This window comes from Typopeltis vanoorti, chromosome 4 (assembly GCF_054136105.1).
Source record: "Typopeltis vanoorti isolate ZY-2024b chromosome 4, IOZ_Tvanoo_1.0, whole genome shotgun sequence".
Taxonomy (NCBI): Eukaryota; Metazoa; Arthropoda; class Arachnida; order Uropygi; family Thelyphonidae; genus Typopeltis; species Typopeltis vanoorti.
Genome location: NC_143552.1, coordinates 135,752,468 through 135,774,673, shown reverse-complemented (window position 1 = coordinate 135,774,673; position 22,206 = coordinate 135,752,468). Strand labels below are relative to the sequence as shown.

Below are 22,206 nucleotides of genomic sequence, written 5' to 3'. Positions count from 1 at the left end.
TCAAATAAGTGGTTATTCTCAACCAGTGTAGCTTGTGACCCATTATGTATATATGTATTTATGAAAATAACATAAAAGGTCAAAACATCAAATTTTATTTTAACTAAAGTAAGTTTTTGAATATGGTAGAGGTTCTATAATTATTCATAGTGATTATTGATTACTGTGTTACCAGAAAGAAAGGATAGTGAGACAATTATGTTTTTTGAAGTGTTGTGGATACTTTAAATAGTTTAATTCTTGTCTTTTTTCCACCTCTAGTGCTAGTGTTAAACATGATATACTCTTTCAGATTGCATAGATGCTATACTAGTTTTTTTGAAAATATTGCCTTTAAAAATTGAACTTGCATTCATCTGTCTCCTCACTGTAACCAGTTTTTCAAACTGGGATGCAAGGCCTTTCTGGTGTGGAGGTCAAAGCCATGGGCTGAATTTTTGAGTATAGCTCCCATGTGTACTCAATCTTCCACCCACTTATTGCAATATAATTACTTGCAACATATTGTGGTTATGACTACAATGTAGTCACTGCATTAAAGTCCAAGATTGTTATAATCATCATCATCAAATTCCTGCCATGTATCCTCAAGGGGTGTACAGGTTATGATAGTACTACATGAAAAAAATTACATCATTATTAATTTCCTATCTACAATTTTCCTCCAAATAAGCCTGTTACTTGTCAACACTCCAACATTATCAGATCTTATATTTCTATCGTCTAAAGCACTTTGTACTGTATCAATCCACCTATATCTTGGTCTTCCTCTGGGTCATTTTGCTGGCAACCTGGCAGAGAACACTTGTTTTGCTAATCTTTCCTCGCCCATTCTGTTTAAGTGACCATACCACCTGAGATTAGCTCTGCTAACGCATTCCTGGATGCTGACAGTGCCAAGTTCTTTCCTAATATCCTCATTTTCAATATGATAGTGCCATTGATGCCATCTGTTCATGCCTATAATCTTTCTCAGAATTCTCATATCTGTGGTCTCTAGTCTTTGGTCAAGTGTTTTACTTCTGACCCAGCTCTCAGATCCATAAGTTAAAACTGGTTTGAACACTCTTGTATACAGCTAATTTAGTGTTCCGACTAATTTCTCTCTTATTCCATATGAATTTATTCAGTTGACTTCCCACCATACCAGCTTTGCTGATTCTGTTGTCTATTTCTATATTTAATTTACCATCTTCAGTAAAAATTGTGCCTAAGTAGCTGCAATGTTTTACTTGTTCCACAGGTTCTCCATTCACAACACAGTTGATATTTTCAATGATTTTGCCTATTTTCATTGTCTTTGTCTTTTTATTGCTGACCTTCATACCATATCTATTACAACAGCTATTCAATTTAGTCAGAGAATCTTGCAGACTTGTAGCGGATTTATTTAGAAGTATAACATCATCTGCATAAAGCAAAGAGCTGACATTAACATCTCCAATTTTGATATCATGTTTAATACCACTTTCCTTCATAATGTGATCCATATAGATAATGAATAACAGAGGGGATAATGTACATCCTTGTCTCACACCAGATTTAACATTAAACCATCTTCCTGTACTTCCTTCAATTCTAACTGCTGACTTACAACTCAAATAAAGACTAAGTATTGCTTGATATAAAGCCCCACTGACACCATATAACTGCAGCGTATTGAATAGCTTCTCTCTTGGCACCTTGTTATATGCCTTTTCCAGATCGACAAAACTTAAATACAGATCTTTGTTATATTCCCATGCTTTCTCGACTATTTGTCGTAAAGTGAAGATCTGATCCTGACAGCCTCTATTTGGCCTGAATCCAGCTTGTTCTTCACCAAGCTTTTCTTCCACAATTCTTCTCAACCGTTTCTCAAGTATACTTGCATAGATCTTGCCAGGAACACTCAGTAGGGAAATACCTCTGTAATTCTTACATTCAGTTTTATTTCCCTTTTTATATATGGGTACTATGAGAGCTCTACTCCAATCATCGGGAATTCATCCCTCTGTCCAGGCTTTCTGAACTATGCAGTGCAGCCACTGTAAGACTCTTATACCACCTTACTTCAGCATTTCTGGTCGAATATCATCTACTCCTGCTGCCTTTCCACATTTCAATCCTTTGATGGCTTTTTCTACTTCAAGTATGGATATGTATTCCTGACTGCATGCCTGGTCAATGTTTTTTACCACTGTGCTGTCATCACTGCTTGTTTCATTTAGCAGTTTTTCAAAGTAATTACTCCATACTTGAAGGATATCTTTTTCTCCCGTTTTCATGTCACCTTTATCATCTCTAATTCCTTTTATAGCACTCTTTCCTCCATTCTTAAGCTTCTTCAACAACCTCCAGAATATTTTGCCACCTTCTTGATATTTATTTTCTATGTTCTTGCTAAAGTCCTCCCATGACTTTTGTTTAGCTAGTTTTACATGCTGTTTAGCTTTCTTATATTTGTCTCTATATTCTGTAAGAGTAAAAGCTGACTTATTTGCCAGGAACTTTTGATATGCTTTCTTCTTTTCCTTCACTGCCTCTTTAACTTCTTGTGTCCACCAGGGAGTTCTGATTTTTTTTATCCTTACAGACAACCTCACCACATGCCTCTCTGGCAGAATCAATCAATGTTTTCTTCAGAGTTTGCCACTGAATTTCCAAGGTTTGATTCCTGCTCTCAAACTCTCATTTTTTCTTCGATAATCTTTGTGTATTTTAGTCTACAGCTCACATCTGAGAGCTGCTCAACTTTTATTCGCTTTAAAACTTTCTTACATGTTATTCTTTTCAAAATGAAATTCAATTTGTATCTTGCTCAAGACTAAATAGTGATTACTTACAATTTCAAATCCTCTGTACACTCTGGTGTCCTGCACCAGGGAGAAAACATCACTATCAACAATAACATAGTCAATGAGACGTTTCTTCTTCCTAGCCTCTTCTCTCCATGTGAATTTGTGCACATTTTTATGTTGGAACATGGTGTTAGTAATAACTAGTCCATGTCCTGAGCAGAAATCCAACAGATATTTGCCATTATTATTAGCTTTGCTCTTTTCTCCAAATTTTCCCAAAATATTTTTGTATGTCTGACAATCATTTCCTACTCTGCTATTTAGATCCCCAACAAGGACCAATTTTTCATTGTGTCAGTTGCTTTTTCTAAAGCCTCAAAAAATTCCTCCACTTCTACCTTAGTAGAACCTTCTGTGGGACCATAGGCACAAATAAGTCTCATTGTCCAGTTCCCCATTCTCATATTTGCCCACATTACTCTACTTGAGACTGACTGCCATTCAAGAAGATTAGCCTTGTATTTTGTGTTGAATACTATGGCTACTCCTTCTTTTCCTTGATTGAATATAACATTTTGTATTTATTGCTCAGAAAGATCTCACCAGTTTTGGTCTTTTTTGTTTCAGTCACCCCTATTATGTCGATCTGGTACTTATCTAATTCCTCAGCTAGCTCCATTTCTTTGCCATTCAGGCTTCTTATGTTGATAGTACCGATCTTTAACTCTGATGTTGAGTTGGGGTTTATTTTCAGATTTGTTCCAGTAGCTGACTTTTCGCTGTTCGCCCTGGTTCCCTGGCGAAAACAACAGGGGGGGGCCTTGTTTAACTGGCCGACGCCCCAGCCGGCATGGAATTTTGTCATGTTGTACCATCATTCTATATTTTGGTTATATTGTTATAAAAATTCTCCAATTTACAATTGTTCTGCATATATGGGTTTGAGTATCATGCTTCTCTTTTTTGCTAGGTCACTACACTGGATGTATTCTTTCTCATTCTCCGATTAGATTTGAAATACTGAACTGTTTTGTTGTGGCAGCAAAACCATTGAGAAATTTTTGTAATAAACTTAACTGTTTATTCCAAGGAATTAGAGTGGCACTATCATGTCCACCTCACATTTTGAAAAAAATGTACTGAAAACAAGCCTACTCACTAAATATTTTTGTCATTAATGTACTGAGTTAGGAACTTAATTGTACTTCATAAAATCTATTTTATTTTCACTTGAGTTTGAAGCATAATTGTGTACTATAAAAAAAAAAAAAAAAAAAAACTGAACATCTTAGTCATAAAGTGTATGCTAAGAAAACGGTGTCAATATAATTTATGGAAGGTGTAAGAGGATGTGAGAATTTATTTTATTTTTTGTTTAAGGCAACATATCTTTAAAAATTTCCAAATGCCTTTTGTCATTTGGAAACTAATACAGTTATTTTATTTTTGAATGGTGATACTCATAGCTACAGTCTGGTATGGTGAAAGTTTGTTTCATTGGTACCTGACTTGACGTTAAATTATTTCAGTGTTGAAAATGATTAACATGTTCTGTTTTGGTGAAAATTGTTTTGTGTTTTAATAGTAAAAGGAAAATAGTGGAATGAGTGTATGTTTAACTGATTCCAATTTAATCGTTTTACAGGTGTTTGTGTACAAACAGAAACAGTGCTTCGGCAAGCAATTGCAGAACGCATGATTTTGAAAAAAATGTACTGAAAAAAATGTACTGAAAACAAGCCTACTCACTAAATATTTTTGTCATTAATGTACTGAGTTAGGAACTTAATTGTACTTCATAAAATCTATTTTATTTTCACTTGAGTTTGAAGCATAATTGTGTACTATAAAAAAAAAAAAAAAAAAAACTGAACATCTTAGTCATAAAGTGTATGCTAAGAAAACGGTGTCAATATAATTTATGGAAGGTGTAAGAGGATGTGAGAATTTATTTTATTTTTTGTTTAAGGCAACATATCTTTAAAAATTTCCAAATGCCTTTTGTCATTTGGAAACTAATACAGTTATTTTATTTTTGAATGGTGATACTCATAGCTACAGTCTGGTATGGTGAAAGTTTGTTTCATTGGTACCTGACTTGACGTTAAATTATTTCAGTGTTGAAAATGATTAACATGTTCTGTTTTGGTGAAAATTGTTTTGTGTTTTAATAGTAAAAGGAAAATAGTGGAATGAGTGTATGTTTAACTGATTCCAATTTAATCGTTTTACAGGTGTTTGTGTACAAACAGAAACAGTGCTTCGGCAAGCAATTGCAGAACGCATAAAACCAGTACTCTTCATGAATAAGATGGATTTAGCCCTTCTTACGCTACAACTTGAACAAGAAGATTTGTTCCAAACATTCCGAAGAATTATAGAAGACACTAATGTTATAATTGCAACATATTGTGATGAAACAGGTCCAATGGGAGATATCAAGGTACATCATTTTATATTATTGTAATGCAGACATTTAATTGTTAATTTTTTTTTTAATTAACAATTAAATGTCTGACTCTTCATGTTTTAGTGAAATGTTGGATGGGAATTTTTGATAGTTTCATTGTAGTGAGTCAACCATATAAATTAGATGTGAAGAAATTATATTCTTGGTTTAATCCTTTATACAAGTGTAAGCAAACAGCCTGCACCTGAAGTATCTTCAGGGCTGGGCAACTCGTATATAGAGGCTAATGACTTCACATCACCTTAGTCTGAGAATGTCAAGTTCCTTCTTAATAACATCATTGTTAATTTAATATGATTTTACCATTGTTGTCATTTGTTTATTCCTTTAATTTTTCTCAGATCCATAGAGTTAAAATAAGTTTGAATATGGTTTTGTGGATGTTGCCAGGAAATTATATTCTTGATTTAATCCTTTATCCAAGTGGAAGCAAATGTTGTGCATGAAATATCTTCATGACTGGGCTACTTGTATATAGAGGTTAATGACCTCACATCAGTTGCCTTAGTATCTCATAATGCAAAGCACACACACCCTTTCAGATGTGTATAATGATATGCATTATGCGAAGGTCACTACCCAGACAGGTTTCAACTTTTGAGGTTTCACCAGTGAGAGTCATACCTAGAAGTGATATTAAGGTTGATGTATTGCAGAAGTCATATTTCCACATGCAAGTAGTCCAAAGGTGTCGCACCTTATTATTAACATACTCTGGATTAGACACAGATATCAAAAGTTTTTCCACTTGGTTTAATCTTTTATCCAAGTGTAAGCAAACAAAGTTTGCCAGTGAAGTAACTTCACAAGTGGGCAACTCGTATATAGAGGCTGACTTCACATCGCTTGCCTTTGTTCTTTCGGGCGTGTAAAATACTATGCATTGGAAGGATCGCTGTTGTTTTCTTTCAGTTAATTTTATTGATCTGTTCATAGATAATCATCTAATGAATAGAATATTCTGAAAGTATCTTGTCATACACTTATCACTAAGCGAACTGTCTTTACTGCTGCAATAATTATAACAGCAGTCATTAATTACCATCATTCTTGCAAAAATATCCATTGGCATGACTTTAGTGTAGTCTTTAAAGGCTCATATACAGAGTGGCCCATAAGTCACAAAGGGGTTTTAAATAAATGGTTTTTTATAACTAAATCTCCAGGTTCTGTATTTCATTTAAAAATAAGTTAATAAATGTTTAAACCCCTCCATGACTTATGGGCCACTTATTAAACTTTTAGATTAATCCTGTCAAGCCATTTTCAAAAATGTGAAAAAAAAAAAAAAGCGTCTTTCTTCTGAACTGAAAGTTTAAACTTCATAAGTTTATTAAAATGTAAAATCAGACATAAGACATGTTGCTACCTCTCCTGTTCATGTATGTGAATCACACTGTGAAGGAAAGTGGTAATCTGGTATTGAAATCAGAAATATTCAGCACAGTATCTTATGCAGATTATAAATCCACTTTTAACTCTTCGGGGTTAAAGTGACTGCTGTTATAAACTTCATATGGAAATAGCTACATTCTGAATAGTGCACCTATAGAAAAGTAAAACACTGAATCGTGTATACAGGAAATATTTAATGGAAAAAGCATAGCTAGTTATATTTATATGGAATAAGATGAGAAATTGCCCAAATCATTAAATTTATAGTTACAACACTTAACTGCCGATTTTAATGTATAGTTTTCAGTTGTTAGAAATAAGTTACCAAAGAGTAGAAACCACAGGTAACAGTGTTCTGGGAAAAATTGAGTGCACAATCATTCAGGCAGAGCTATTGCTATTCTAAGGTGGTATAGCCACAGTGGCAGCCAGTGAAAATTTTAAGAGGGGTGCTGCATGTACAAAAACAAAAAAAAAAAAAAACTTTTTTTTTTGTAATCAGTAACGAATTTTTTAATAAATAAATTTATATATTAAAAATTGCTTTATTAAAAATATTTCATCCTCACCACGAACAATAATAAAAGTTTAGCAATGGCAAGCATAAACGAATATCGGTGTTAGATCGCAGTGCATTTGTTTCGTGTACCAATGATTGAAAAAAATCTAATTTTTTTCATATTTTCAACAGCGATACTTGTCATAATTCAGATCTTATTTTAACAAAATAAAATAAGATTTACAAAAAAATAGTTCACCGTGAACATGCACCAATAATAAACATTTCATTTTCACAGAAATAACATGCGGAAGCATATGATACACTGCCCAAACAGCAGTGTATCGTATGATGTAACATGCAAGCGCAAACGAATATCGGCGTTTTATCTATCCGTAACTTCATTCCCCCATCCATCCAGCCTTTTGCGTGAACATTTACAAACACTCCTTTAAGCATTTTTTCTTTGGGTAGCGTCTTTTAAAAATCAATAGTGACAGCAATTTTGTCCCATCAGCACAGCAGGATAAAACAACCATGTAGTGTTTTTTTCGTGCACCGAAGTTTTAATAGTAACACGTTTAGTGCCCTTGGAATCTACAGTTTTATTTGCAGGCACATCAAAAGTCAGTGGAACCTCGTCCATGTTTCCTATTTGCACAAGTTCAAAATTTTCTCGTTTCCTTGCCTTAATGATGAATCGATGAAATTCTTTTTTTCTTCATGTTCAGCTGGCATCTTTTGTGATATTTTTATTTTCTACATACATAGCTGGTTTCTCTTCATGAATTTTGAACATCATGATGTTGATCCAGAAGTTGGCGATCCCTCTGTTAGTGTCTTTCGCTTGATGAATAATTTTTTTTTGTAGACACTGAAAATCCTGCTTTTCTGTGGTCTAAAATCCAAGTATTCAGTTCTGCCCATTTTGCAGTTCCACTTCATAGGTTATGTTTACTGTGAGTTGCTTTTTTTAAATCCTCTTCCTGATTCTGCCAAGTTCTGGTCATTTTCTCAGTTGGGGTGGTCCCAAATGCCTCTCTGCAGCCCTGTTTCCATGTTCTTTAGCATACGCAATCACACACAGGTTGTATGCAATATTGTAACAATGCCGTTTTTTTTTTCAGCCACAATTTAGAGAACATTTAATGGGAGAAATTTATCACATTCACAACTGCAACAACAATTGGAAAGTTTAAACGAACAGGACACAGCTGTGATCATCTGACAGCGCATGCGCATCCACTGAACTCTACGTCAGTGTTTCTCAAAGTGTGGTATGTGTACCCCCGGGGGTGGGGGGGGTATGTAAAAGGCCTTCAGGGGGTCCGTGGCAATTTTCTGCTATGCTTCATTAATGCATAGAATAAAATTCAATGTATCCGTGAAGTTCAAGATCGTAAAACGTTCCTATTGTATCACTGAATAAGGTACAGAGACATCTGCAGGCTGTGCAATATGTTTCTCAACAAACAGTGCAATTAGATAAAAATGGCACTAACTAATGAATCGCGTGTCCCTCCCACAGAAAATGCTGTATTACTCAAGTAAAACCATATGTTCCGGTGCAACATATGGTTTTGTTTGAGTGAATGTGTTTCAGATATTATACAAGGAATTTTGTTGAAGAGAATTAGCATTTCAACTCAACTGTCGGCTTGTCTTTGTCATTTAGTAGCACCATCTTTTGGTAATACTCCAATCATATGGACGCGAATGTCTGAAGTTTGAGAAACACTGCTCTACGTAACTGGAATGCTCTACACATTCCAAGGAAGCAATAAAGAGATTGCGTAACTCGGAACAGGAAATTTCCAATAATGAAAATAATAAAATACTGCATATCTGCTTATAAGACGCACCTTGTTTTTCAGGCCTATTTTCGAAGAAAAAAGTGCGTCTTATATACAGGCAAATAACCAAGTTCACAAAAAAATAGTTTACGCACCACTCGTAAGCATACGAAAGATATTAAATGAGCAGTGTGGTAATGACGTAACATGCAATGACAAGTGCAAACGAATATCTGCGTTAGATCGCAGTGCATTTGTTTCGTAATCTAAAGCCTTAATAGAACAATTCCAATTGACTATTCAATCAGTGTCGAAATATAAGCTGTAACCTTTAACATGTTGTATTGCATTTATATAATCTTGTAAGCATTATTATTTATAAAGAAACAAAATTTCATTTTTTCCTTGGAGGTGTTGCAGTGCTTATGTATGGGCCGCCACTATATAGTCACTTAAAACAGAATGGGGAGAGGTTAGCCATACAGGCACTTCTTTTGCAAAAACCCTGAAAATAGATCTACGTTAAATAAAGTAGTTTTGTGTTAGGGCAGAATGTAGGATGTTGATAATACTGGATTAATTTTATACATTTTTTCTAGTATTTGTCCTGAATCCATTCTCTAATATCTGCTCTAATTCTCTAACTTCTGCTCTAGCACTCAAACTGGCCACCATTTAAACTCTTATTTAGAATGTGCTCATAAATTACTCCATGAATTGTTTAGCTGCATTTAGTCTGGGGGGGGGGGGAAGAACCATCCAGGAAAGATTGTAAACCTGTTATGTGCTTTAGTTACAATAATAACTAGTTTAATCCTTTATCCAAGTTTATGCAAACAAAGTTGGCATCTGAAGTATCTTCAGGACTGAGGCAACTTGTAGTAAAGGTGGACCAAGCTCTCATCACTCCTTGTCTCAGTACCTCCCATAATGCAAAGCGCACCTCCCTGCAGACATATATAATGCTATGCATTAAGGGAATGCCACTACCCAGACTGGTTTTGACCTTTATTGAGGTCTCGTCAGTGGGAGCCAGACCCAGAAGTGGTGATACTAAGGCAGAAGCAATGGAGAGGTCATATTTACTTATAATGAGATGTGCTTTGCATTGTGGGAGATACTGAGACAAGAAGTGATGAGAGCTTGGTCCACCTTTACGAGTTGCCTCAGTCCTGAAGATACTTCAGGCATAAACTTTGTTTGCATACACTTGGATAAAGGATTGAACTAAATTTATTAGTCTAACCAAGTGGAAAATAAACTTCCAACATACTTTAGTTACATTTCTTAATCCATCTGAAAGTATTGTTCTAGAACCTGAACATACTTTGTTCATTGCTACTTCAGGTCTAATAGCAGGATGATTCAATGTTAAGTTCTCATTAGGCCCTGCATAAGTCATCTCATATCGAGGGCTGATATGTAGACAATGTAATACTTGCCTTATTTCTATGTTCTAGTAGTGTGCCATTACTTAAATGCAGTTTTTGTAAATCTGGCTATCTTGTTACTAAAGTTTTTTTATCACAAATTTCCTGATATATATTCCTCAGTGGGTGTTTAAGTGTTATAAATATTGGTTCCTATTCTTTTCTTATTGTTATGATCTAAGATGTCTATTTAGGTAGGGGACATTTCTTTTTGATTCCTCATATGTCCTATCAATTCTGTGGCCATCACTTAAATTGCTCCTGTGTGCGAATTCAATAAACAAAGAAACTGTCCCTGGATTGAGCCAATTCCTTTGTTTGAAAATCTGGAGCTGTCTCATTGTTGGGTCCTGGAAAATTTCTTTGTTAATGCTGTGCCATCCAGAACCCTTAGATTAGAAAAAGCTTCTTAATCAAGGAGTGAACTCTCAGAGTGACACACGGTTATACAATCTATATAATAACAGTTACCAATTTAACTAAATCCCTTATTTTAAATTCTCATTGCAGTCGTGGTCTTCCCCAATTAGCTAGTTCTGTGCAGGTTCTGCTTGATGAGTGGTGCATTGGATTCATTCATCAGGCAATTTGTGAGGTGAAAGAAAAGGGGTTTATTCATTAAGTTATCATAATACAAATTTACAAGACTTGCCATATAACTAAAGTAAATCTTCTAAGTTAACAGGCTTAACTATACATAACTTCAGTATTCCAAGTTGAATTCTACCACAAGACAATATTAATTATGAATCTCTGATCTCTAACAATCTGATCTACAATTTTTCTCAATGCTTACCTTATCAAACTTCAAGCATTACTAAGCTATAACATACTACATACAAACACCACACTATATCAGAATTCACTCAGAGATAAAACATTCTGTTATCAGACTAAGCTCTAAAGTCCTGTTTCATATCTTATATGGGTGGTCCTCGAGTTACGTCAGAGAGATCCGCTCCTACGCGAAGCGATTTTCGGTGCAAGTCGGAATTACCATAGCCTAAGTTACTTACCTAACCTAAAACACCCTAAAGTCATACGTATATATATCAAAAAAACAGAAGTAGGCCATAGGAAGATGAAAGGGAGAACATAATTACTGTATAGTACAGAAAAATGACACATTCTTCGACACACTGCCATGGGAAGAGTCTGCCTTACGTTTGGGAGCCATATTGAAGGGTAAAAAGTCGCAAAAAAACAAACACAAAAGTGAGAGAGCAGATGTAAACAAAGCATGCGGTACCCAAAGAGTGTATGCTGGGATCCAAGTGACTCCACCTCTCCCAAACAAATGCTGCATAACGGCGTATTCTTTCATCCGCGCTCACAAACAAGTTTGCCCGTGACATTTGAATTTTACGTTGCGCTGCTTCAAGTCGAAATTTATTTTTTAAATTATTTATGGGATTACCCTGTAAAGTAGGACGACATAGGTCAAGGACCCCTCCCCTATATAGGTCCCACTAATGAATATTTTTTTGCACATTATTACACACAAAGGAAACTAAAAGATTCGTACGTTACCCTTCGGACTTTATTGGGTTTATCCTCTCCGATGTAGATGAGAACACTTCTGCTTAAGTTGGTCCACATGGTCTAGCATGACGATCAGCTTGCATCGATTCTACCGCTTTACTGACTAAATGCTCGCACTTGGTTCGCTACTCGGCTGCAGAACTGCATCTAGACATCGTTCTGTTGACTGCTCTCATGTATTCATCTCAGGGAATTACTCGAGCTTGGCCCCCTCGTGTGACCTGCGCCAAAGTAGAGAGAGAAGAAAAAAGCCTACGAGAACCAGCAGGCTAACGGCGCTCCTATAGCATCATACCTTTCCGCTCGGCACTACTCCTTTGAACGCAATTCCAGTCCTCCTCCTTGCGTCTTCCGGGAAACTCCTGCGCACAACTTACTCCGTGCTTATGTGACTGCCATGGGGCATGTTACTAATCCAAATGTCTCTTGCGAACTTTGAACTCACTTTTACATATTAACATAGTTCTCATCAAATTTTCTTCCATTGTTAAATTTACAGGTACATTTTTTCTTACATGGCATACCCCAATACAAAAAGCATTTATTTAAAATTTTTCAAGCAATTAACATCTCTACTTGTATTTCTCTCAGTGTTTTTGATGCTTGTGAAATCCTGAATGAGATGTTTCACAACGAAATCTCTTCATTCAAGATTTAACACAAGCTACTATGGTAGCACTGTGATTAAGTTTACATTATAAATAATCTACCAACAATTTTGTCATTAGTCCATTAATTGTCAGCACTTGGATATTGTCATATCTAACATTTCGTGCTTCTCAAGCATTGACCTTGACTTGGTCTTCCTCTGGGTCTCTTTCCTGCCATCTTGGCATCAAACACCTGTTTTGCTAACTCATGTTTACCTATTCTATTTAAGTGGTCATGTCATACCTTTAGATTAGCTCTGCTGACACATTCTTGAATGCTAATAATGTCAAGTTCCTTTTTAATGATTTGGACAATTCTATATTTACTAAGATCTCACCTGTTAGTCTTCTTTGTTTTGGTGATGTCAGTTAAGTCCACATGGTACTTTTCAAGTTCTGCTAGCTTGATTTCCCTTTCATCAATAGTCTGTATATTTGATGGCTGCTATCTCGAATCCTTCAAGATACTGAACTCGAGTCTGTCCCCTGACAAAAACAGCAGGAGCCTTGTTTAACTGAACAATACCCGAACCAGCACGAAATCTCATGTTGCACCATCATGTTTGTGGTTTAAGCCAGTTGAGTTCAATTTGATCATCTAAGTCCAAATTGCCAGCCTATCCTCAGTTGTACCCAGTGGATACCTACTAACGGGGTGCACCACATGAGGTGGTGTTCAGTTCTCCACATTCCATGTTAAGGTCTCCTGGTTATTTGGCTTTGATCCTTGCATCCATGAAACAACCAAATGACACTAAAATGTCCGATTTACACTTATGTAGGGTTCACATATAATACAAAGAGGCGGTGTACCTTGGGCATATTTTATCCTCTATCTCATTAACATTGTTGCATGGGAAAAATTTTTTCTTGCTTTTCAAATAAGCGATGTGCATTTTATATTTGAGATGGTTTAAACTTGAGCATAGAATCAGATTTTAGCTGTTTTGGTAGGATTCATATCTCATAAGATCAACTAGTTATGTTATTGGATGTTTGTGTAGAATTCAGTTTACAAGAAAAATATTGCACTTTTAAGTTCCATTGCCAGTCATGTTCATCCAGCTTCACTTAGTTCACGACCTGACATTTCTCAAACCTTTTTTTTTTTTTTTTTTTCAGCATCCTCTTAAGCACTGTGCACACATCTTAAATGTTGTAAGTCTAGATCCAAACCTGATCATCCATGTCCCTCAAAGCAACTTGTGCTTATTTGATCAAAAGGGTACTTCTTGTGAATTTTTGTCATTCCTCTATCCCTAGTATGTACATAAGATTAAAATACCTTTTATGATTCTTACAAATAACATTTTGTTTAATGGGGTATTCACAATGGTTACAGCATAATTGAATTGACTAGCTACATACAGCTATTTGCTGATGCAAAGATAAGTAGGGTAATCAGGAATGTTGCTGATATGTAGTACTTGCAGAATGATTTAAATAGACTGGAATTGTGGGCATGGGAAAATGGATGTTAGTAAATGTAAAGGCATGATTAGATATCCAATGTCATATTATATTGGTGGGATTATGCTAGAAGAAACTGAGGCTAGGGATCTTGCAGTGTTAGTAGATATGAAGTTGAAGTTCAGGAGCCATATAGCAAAAATTCCAAATACAACTCAAAAGATAATTGCAATACTGAAACGACTGTTCACATATAAGGATGTCATTTTGGCTCTTTACAAGGCTTTAATAAGACCTCACTTTTATGTGCAGTTCTGGTTTCTGTTGTGATTCTGATATATTGGCGAGTGTAAAGGAGTGTTAAAAATTATCAGGATTGGAATACTGATTATGAAGACAGATTGAGAATTTGTAGACTGCAGATACTAGCAAACAGGAGAAAGAGAGGGTGGCATGATTGATACTGATTAGAATTTTTCACTTAATGGAGGGTGGGGAACGTACATCCTTGGAAGCTGAGAATGAATGTTGCTAAGAAGAGGGTGAGGGCTAGATCTTTCTCTGTGGTGCATGATTGGAATGAATTGCCATTGGATATTGTGAGTGTAAGCAGTGTGAATAAATTCAAGAATAAGTATGATAGCTGGTATGTGGAGTCCCTGGTTCCCTAGAAGTCTCTCAATAATAATTCATAATAATTCATCTACATATGAATTTCTCTATAATACTTTGTATAAACTTTTGTTATTACATTATTTGTTGCAGGTTGATCCCAGTAAAGGAAGTGTTGGTTTTGGGTCTGGATTACATGGATGGGCATTTACCCTTAAGCAGTTTGCTGAGATTTATGCAGAGAAATTCAAAATTGACGTTGAGAAATTAATGAATCGTCTTTGGGGTGAGAACTTCTATAATCCTCAACAAAAGAAATGGTCCAAAAAGGGCGATGAAGGTTACAAAAGAGCATTTTGTATGTTTGTTTTGGATCCTATTTATAAGGTATGTTTTTAAAAACTAGATTTGTACTTTAAAATATTGAATTTTATAGGATTTTAAAAGCAGTACTTCCTGAACTGTTTTTTCATTAGGACAAATATTATATAAGATACTGTTTGTGCTTTTTTAAAAAAAAAAACGAACATAATGTGTTTGTTTGGCATCAACAGATGTTTGTTCCATAACGAGTAAACAAATATTAACTCTACTAAGACCATTGAGAACAGTTCTTAAAATGCACAATTAAGGGGTGAGAGCAACTGTACTGCATCCTAAACATTTGCAATTCACCTGTTTTATGTAATAGTTCATGGTAATAGTAAATATCTGATATTCTATATGGCATTCCAAATGTCATACAGGCATGAGTTTACTTCATGTTAGGGCAGTGTTGTTAACCCTTTCTGATCTGAATTTTTTTTTTTACAAGTGAAAAAAATTTTTCTTTCTATTTATATTTTTTCTTTAGGTCTAAAAAAGCAAGGATATAAAGTATTTTTCTAAAAAATACATTTTCATTTTTCAGAAAATGGAAACTTTTTTTTTTTTTCAATGATTCATGGAAATTTCATTTTCAGTGAATCATTTCAGAATTGGAATCATTCGCCACATAATATGGGCTATGTAGGCCAAGAAAGTTAGTGATTCCAATTGGAATCACTACGGCAGATTTTTTAACTGTTGTTCAATGGAAGCTTTATTCCAGGAAGAACAATTTTATATACACTTATGAAAATACATGTCACAGACCTGAAGTGTGTAAGGTCTTATTTCTTCACCATACTTAGGACTTCAAAATATAGCTTCTACACGGTGCAGTCGGACAAAAAAAAAAAAAAGAGAGAGAGATAAAAATCAGACGTGATAGGTTGCATTTATTATTCAAAATACAATCCATTGGTGGCATTTATACAGGCTTTAGCATGGTTGAACTATTGTTTTTTCGGAGAGCTGTAAAATTTTGTTTGTTTGATTGCCTTTAATTCACTGTTACAGCTTTTTGGATGGCTGGAGCATCTGCAAATTCGTGTCCTTTCAGCTTCATTTTCAACTTTGGAAGGAAGTCCAATGAGCAAGGAAGTTGATGAAGGATTAGGATAATTGTGTGTCAAAAAGTGGCTCACATTTGTAGCTTTGTGGTTGGACACATTATACAACGTGAAAAAATCTTGCAAACCAGAATGCAATGGTACAGATACATTGAAGGCATTTCAGGAGGATTTTGCTATTCATCCCCATCTCATCTTCTTTATACCCTCTTTTACCTTGCAGTGTCGAGGGTCCATTGATCATCGGACCTCAATCCGTTTACAGGATAAGGTGGTCAGCCCTATGCCCCGGTATATCCTATGGCTTGTAGTGTTAAGTTCTCAAGGCCAGTTTGCCTGCTTTGCGGGACAAAACCCCAGAATAAACTGAGGAAAAAAACCCTGCTGTCCACGCCCAAGACTGGCTTACTTGGCTATGGCTGAGAAAGATCCTTCAGCTCCTCACGTCCCTGATGGGAATCGAACCTAGGACACTCCTTCCCCAGGCATATGGTTGCAAAGCGCATACAGTATGAAATCTTTGTGCATTGTGTTCAAATTATCGTTTTTGATGCATGACTTGGAATCTGTTTATCTCTTTCTCTGGAAGATGTCTTCCCAATCCATTCAGAACTGTTGCTTTGTTTCAGGATCCTAGGGAAAAAACAACTTCCATCTGAAGTTTTCATCTGCTTCCATCATCATGCTAATGTCCTGATAAGACAACTGTCTACTCTTTGCTCAGTTATTAAAAACTTGGGAAAAAATAATTATATGGAAGATAAATCCTTTACATTCTTTGAGGTTAGATGGCAGGAATTCAATGATTTTAACATGGATTTTTTTTAAATTTCTACTGTAATTAAAGTTTGTACTACAAGTATTAGTTACGTTCTATCTAAATTTATATACAGCAATCCCTCGATTAGTGCACCTAATGTGTTCTTTAAAACTGGCGCATTAATCGAATACAATAACCTATGGGAAAAGATTATAATGCGTGCCTCAAATTTCTTTCTTGAACCTTAATTTTTTTATAGAAGAATTAAGGTATGTCTCATGGCCTAGTTAAAGGAAAACTATGAAGCTGAAAGACAATAAAACATATTCAGAATATAAATTTTATTATTCTACTTCTTAACAAAGAATTGAGCTAATATAGTTTGGCTGGCATTTTGTTTATTTTTTTTCATACAATCGGCAGTATGCTCCTATTGCCTCTTCTGCAAATTTTACTGCTTCTCTCTTCATCAGGGTCAGCTTCTAAGCATTGCTGCTTAAAAACTTCAATTGTACGAAAAATATTTTCAAATTATTTCTGTGAAATCTCTTTTAGCTGACAATCAGTGGTTAAATTTTTTTCATATTCTTCGGGATCTTTCCGCTGTGCATCTAAATTTAGCAGGTCGGAATCACTCAATTCTTCAAAATGAGATTTAATTAACTCTTGGATATTATCATTGAAGCAGCGAAAGAAATTAAGGACGTAGGAATTGGTCGCCAACACGCGAAATCACGTGCTTTATAGATGAAATTTTCCAACTGTTATAAAAGCAAAATAGTTAGCGCCTTAAAAACTACAATGATCATAAAAGAGAAGTTAATTTTCTGACGTGTGATAATAAACTCATCCCAGAAGACCGATTGATTACCCTGTTATCGGAATGGAATCTCCTTTTTGTGACATGTGCAGCAGAAGTGTCGAAGGGTCTCGAATCTGAGCATACTATAGCAGACGACATAAATTTTGGTAGTAAAAATTTGGAACATAGTATACATAGTGTGCATGGAAGTAGTGTAGTATGCCATTAAAAATAACTTTATATCTGTAACATTTATTTTTAAAATGTATATAGGCACACGGATTGAATTTTAGAGGCGTACTAATCAAATTTGGGTATCAAAAAAAATGACTCATTAATCAGGGGTGCAAGGGAAGGCCAGCGGCCATACTAGGCTGAATACACCGGTTCTCGTCTGATCACCGAAGTTAAGCAGCGTTGGGCCTGGTCAGTACTTGGGAGGGTGCCACCTGGGAACACCGGGTGCTGCTGGCATTAAATTTAGAGGCATAAGGCTGATCACCTTATCCTGTAAACGGCGTGAGGTCCGATGATCAATGGACCCTCGACACCGCAAGGTAAAAGAGGGTATAAGGAAGATGATGATGATGATGACTAATCAAGGGATTACTGTTCTAGTTTACCTGCATTTTAATTCTTATTTATTACATTTCCTTTTATCTTGACCTTAAAGGCAAGGATTGTAAAAAAAAAAAAAAAAAAGGAAGAGGGGGGTGGGGTTAACATAGCATCATGCATTTATAATTATTTTCAGGAAGTTGGTTAAAAAACATGAACACTAAGTTCAGAATTGGAAAAAAATCAGTTACAATTATTTTTTAATCCCTTTCCAATTCACTGTCACGAACTTAAGGACCTGTTCACTCTGAAATTTAGTATTGAGAAAAAATTTTTATCACCTTAGTAGATGTCTGTGTATGAAATTTAAATTTCACTGTTTCAGAAAAACTATCCACTAAGAAAAAGAATAAAATATTGGCCTTAAGTTCTGAAGTTCCTATTTTTTATTGGTGAACACTAACATTATTTAAAAGAAAACAGAATCTTCTTGAAACAAAATATTGTCTTCAATCCAAATTATAAAGATGGGATCAAATTGCTGGAAGAATTTTTCCAAAATTATATAGTTGTTTATATCCAATAAAATTGACTGATAGAGGAAAACCTCACTTAACGTGATTAATTAATCCATCAATTAATACACGCTAAGCAAATACAATGAGCAGTAGGAATCATCCATCAGTTAGCGTAAATTTGGGAGAAAAAAATAACAGTATAGGCTATATTAGAGGATAAAATCATCAAGTTAATAAAAATCAGTTGCTTAAATTTTTATGTAATGTCTAAATATTTGATTGAGCTACTTTTTTACAAAAAAATTAAAGTTGTTTGAATTGTGCTAGACTTTTTCATCTTGTGCAATTTGCAATAGCTGGCAATCGCTTTATAAGGATTTTGGCAGACTTCGAATCTTCTTTCCACATCAGGATCAGCATCAAACAAATTTCATTAGCATACTCAGTGTGATTGAAAATTACTTCAAGTTCTTTTGCAGTTAGCTTCTAAGTTGAAACATTCTTGTTCGCACTCCTTATCTTCATATGTATGATTTTCTTCCAGTTGAAGATCATTCTCACCTAACTGTTCTGAATGGGAATCAAGCAAGTTTCTCACATCTTCATTATCCAGTTCATTAAATCCAAGTTATTTTACAATTGTGCTGATTTCTTCGATAATGTTAGATCTTGGATTTTGCACACAATAAATTAACATAGGCTTGAGTTTAAAGTTGCCTTCTGCATTGCCTCAGAATAAAAATGTAAGGCGATCTTTAAATGCTTGGTATCCTGGTTGAGATGCTTCAATTTTAGCTAGGAAAGTTTTTGTTGGCATATGCTTCCAAAAAGAGAGATTTCATAGATGTTGAATATTTGATGATCATCATCACCATCCTGAATTATGCTTTGCACTTGGCCACAATTTTTATCAGCACTAGCAGATTCCCCATTTATTCTTGCTTATTCAGTCAGCTTGATTTTTAAAATGGTTAAACCATCCTAAACTCGGAGTAAAGCTTTCACATTCCCTTTAAAATTTGGTCTCTTTCGATGAAGTAAAAATATTGAGATCTTTTGCCTGAATATTCCCTGTACTAAGGTATTCTTTTTTGGTTATAATCCTCAATCTAGTGTAATAGAAGACCCTCCATCTCAATCATTAAATGGCTTAGTAATCTGCATGCTAAAAGAAGCATTATCAACTGTTCCTTGTTCTTTGTATTCTTTGCTCTTATTTAATATAGTCCAGATACTCACTGTATCCCAGGTAGCCTGCTGTCTCTTAACCCCTTAAACCAATTAAAAATCAGAAAGTGGTCGTTTTTCTGCCAATTTTTTTTATTCTTTATTTTCTTTATACACAAAAAAACATTAACAAATCTTGGAGGGAAAAAAAAAGTCTTTTGCCAAAAAAAGTTAACTAAACTGCATCTACTTTGCTAAACTGAGTTAGTAAACAGTCAATACACATATCTTGTTTCTTTGCGAGCCCTTTTATTGTGTTCATTCCTTTTTCTTGAGCAGAGGAAACACTGCTGAGTTGGATTTTCTTTCTTTTCTGTTGGTGGTATGAAAGATGGAAAATGTCGTGCAGATAATCTCAGTGGTGTTGGGATATTTGATGGACGTCCACTTCTTGAAATGCTTGTAGTTTTATATTTTTCAATGGAGAGTTTGATTACTTTGAGGCAAAAATTAAGTGAATCCATCTTGCTGCTAGATTTTTGGTAAAGCACAAAAGCGTTCCACAGTGCCAGGGTCTAAGAGATGAAAGAAAATCTTTTTATAATACTTCTTGCCTCTTTCTGAGTACAACATATGAAGACAGGTGTTGATCAATGCGATCAACACCACCCATGGTATGGTTGTAATCCAACACAAGTTTTTTTATTCTTCCTTTGCACGTCTCTATATCTACCATTGATGTAGTGTGAATGGCAATTTTAGATGTCAGAGATAAGGGAAATATCCTTCTTGTCCTTCCATTTCATTACACACACTTTCCCTCTCTGAAAACCAGTTACTTCTCCAGTTTTCAATTTTTTATTCTTCAATTCGCTGGGTACTTCCTTTCATGATACGCATGATGTTCCATAAACATCAGTCTTATTTATTATCAATAGATCCGCTAATCCAGGTGAATTATAGAAATTGTCCATAGTCAAACAATAACCTTTATTTAATAAACGTTTCGTCAAAGTCATCACTACTTGTGAAGACATTGGAAGATTGCTGAAATCTCTGTCCAGAATGGTATTCTTGCCAGTATAGATTATAAAATTATAGACATATCCACTTTGTGATTCACATAAGTATGTTTTTATGCCGAATCTTGCCTGGTGGTTAGCGTATCCGTTCTCCAGCCAAAAGGCTGTGGGTTCGAATCCTGCCATGGGCATGGATGTTTGTGATTGTCTGTGAGAGTACTAGTGGTGGTAGTTGACAGTAGATGGTGTTGGTGTTAGATGATGAAGGTCGATGAAGAGCTGTAGATTTGATGCCCTCCCTCGATGAGTCTTTGGCCTGGAGGTGTGATAAAATAATAATAAATCTACATAAATTGGCCAGGTTTTGGGTGAGGGTGATTTGCTGGATCAAATTTATCATTATTTGAAAAATGTAGAAATTGTTTTATGGCCTCGAAGCGTTCCCCGCTCATACAATCTGGGAAAAATGGTGTATATAATGGATATTTTGTCCAATAATGATAGTATTCTGGTTTTCTTACTATACTTTGCAAAAGTATAACAGCCAAAAATACTCTGATTTCATTTGGATTTGTGTCATACCAAGAAGTCTTTTCTTTACCACGGGTACGACTCCTTGCATATCTGTTTCATCCACAACATGTTGAATCAATTGTTCATCAAATAAAAGCTCGAAGAAATTTAGGCAGTTATAATCGTGGACAAAAAATGTGCAAACAAAATAGCTCATACATACCGTTGGCATTTCTTGGCTGAAAGGAAATAGGCACAAAATTGTCTAGTGTGTATATTCTTTTGTATTTATATGTGAAACCAAAATTCACGGTCACACGTATTAACTCAGGTGCATGGGGAAAATTCAGTTTCTTGGACCCGAGTTAACTCGGTTGAGTGTGTTAAGGGGTTAATGACTCCCAACTTTTCCATTCACTGCAGATTGGCAACAAAAAATTTTGCTGCATAACTTTAAAAAAAATCATGTTAACTTGATTAATCACTCGCTTAAAGCTGGAGATGGTATCATTTTACTCATTTGTGCTAACTGATTATCGCACATCGAATTCTTGTTAAGCGAGGTTTTCTTGTGCTTTTAAAAAATATTAGTTATTTTTATCTATTCTGGTGGTCATTCACAATTTGAAAGAAAAATAAGCTAAATTTGTTGGTAAAGAATAACAAACTTATAACTGCTTGCAGAAATAAATTAACTTGAACAAACACCAACCTCTGCAAGTGTCAAGATTTTGTCACATTACAAAAAACATAAAGTTTAGTGATTATAACATAAACTTTAGTTACAAAGTGTTTTAATAACTAAATAAAATCATTTTCGCAACAGATAAAAAATAAAGACTGCTAAATTTC

The 22,206-nt window shown here is 35.1% G+C and overlaps 1 protein-coding gene and 1 non-coding gene across 2 annotated transcripts in view; both read left to right on the top strand.

Moving 5' to 3' along the window:
- The window catches only part of eEF2 (eukaryotic translation elongation factor 2), a 79,307-nt gene that overhangs the window by 23,306 nt on the left and 33,795 nt on the right, over positions 1 to 22,206 (top strand). Inside the window, exons 4-5 of the mRNA XM_090392009.1 lie at positions 5,015 to 5,223; positions 14,735 to 14,968. Coding sequence (XP_090248135.1) covers positions 5,015 to 5,223; positions 14,735 to 14,968 — 443 coding nt within the window. The remainder of the gene's footprint in view (positions 1 to 5,014; positions 5,224 to 14,734; positions 14,969 to 22,206) is intronic.
- Positions 17,933 to 18,050, top strand: LOC150107695 (5S ribosomal RNA). The gene has a single exon (XR_016548287.1). It is a non-coding gene; the product is annotated as a 5S ribosomal RNA (ribosomal RNA).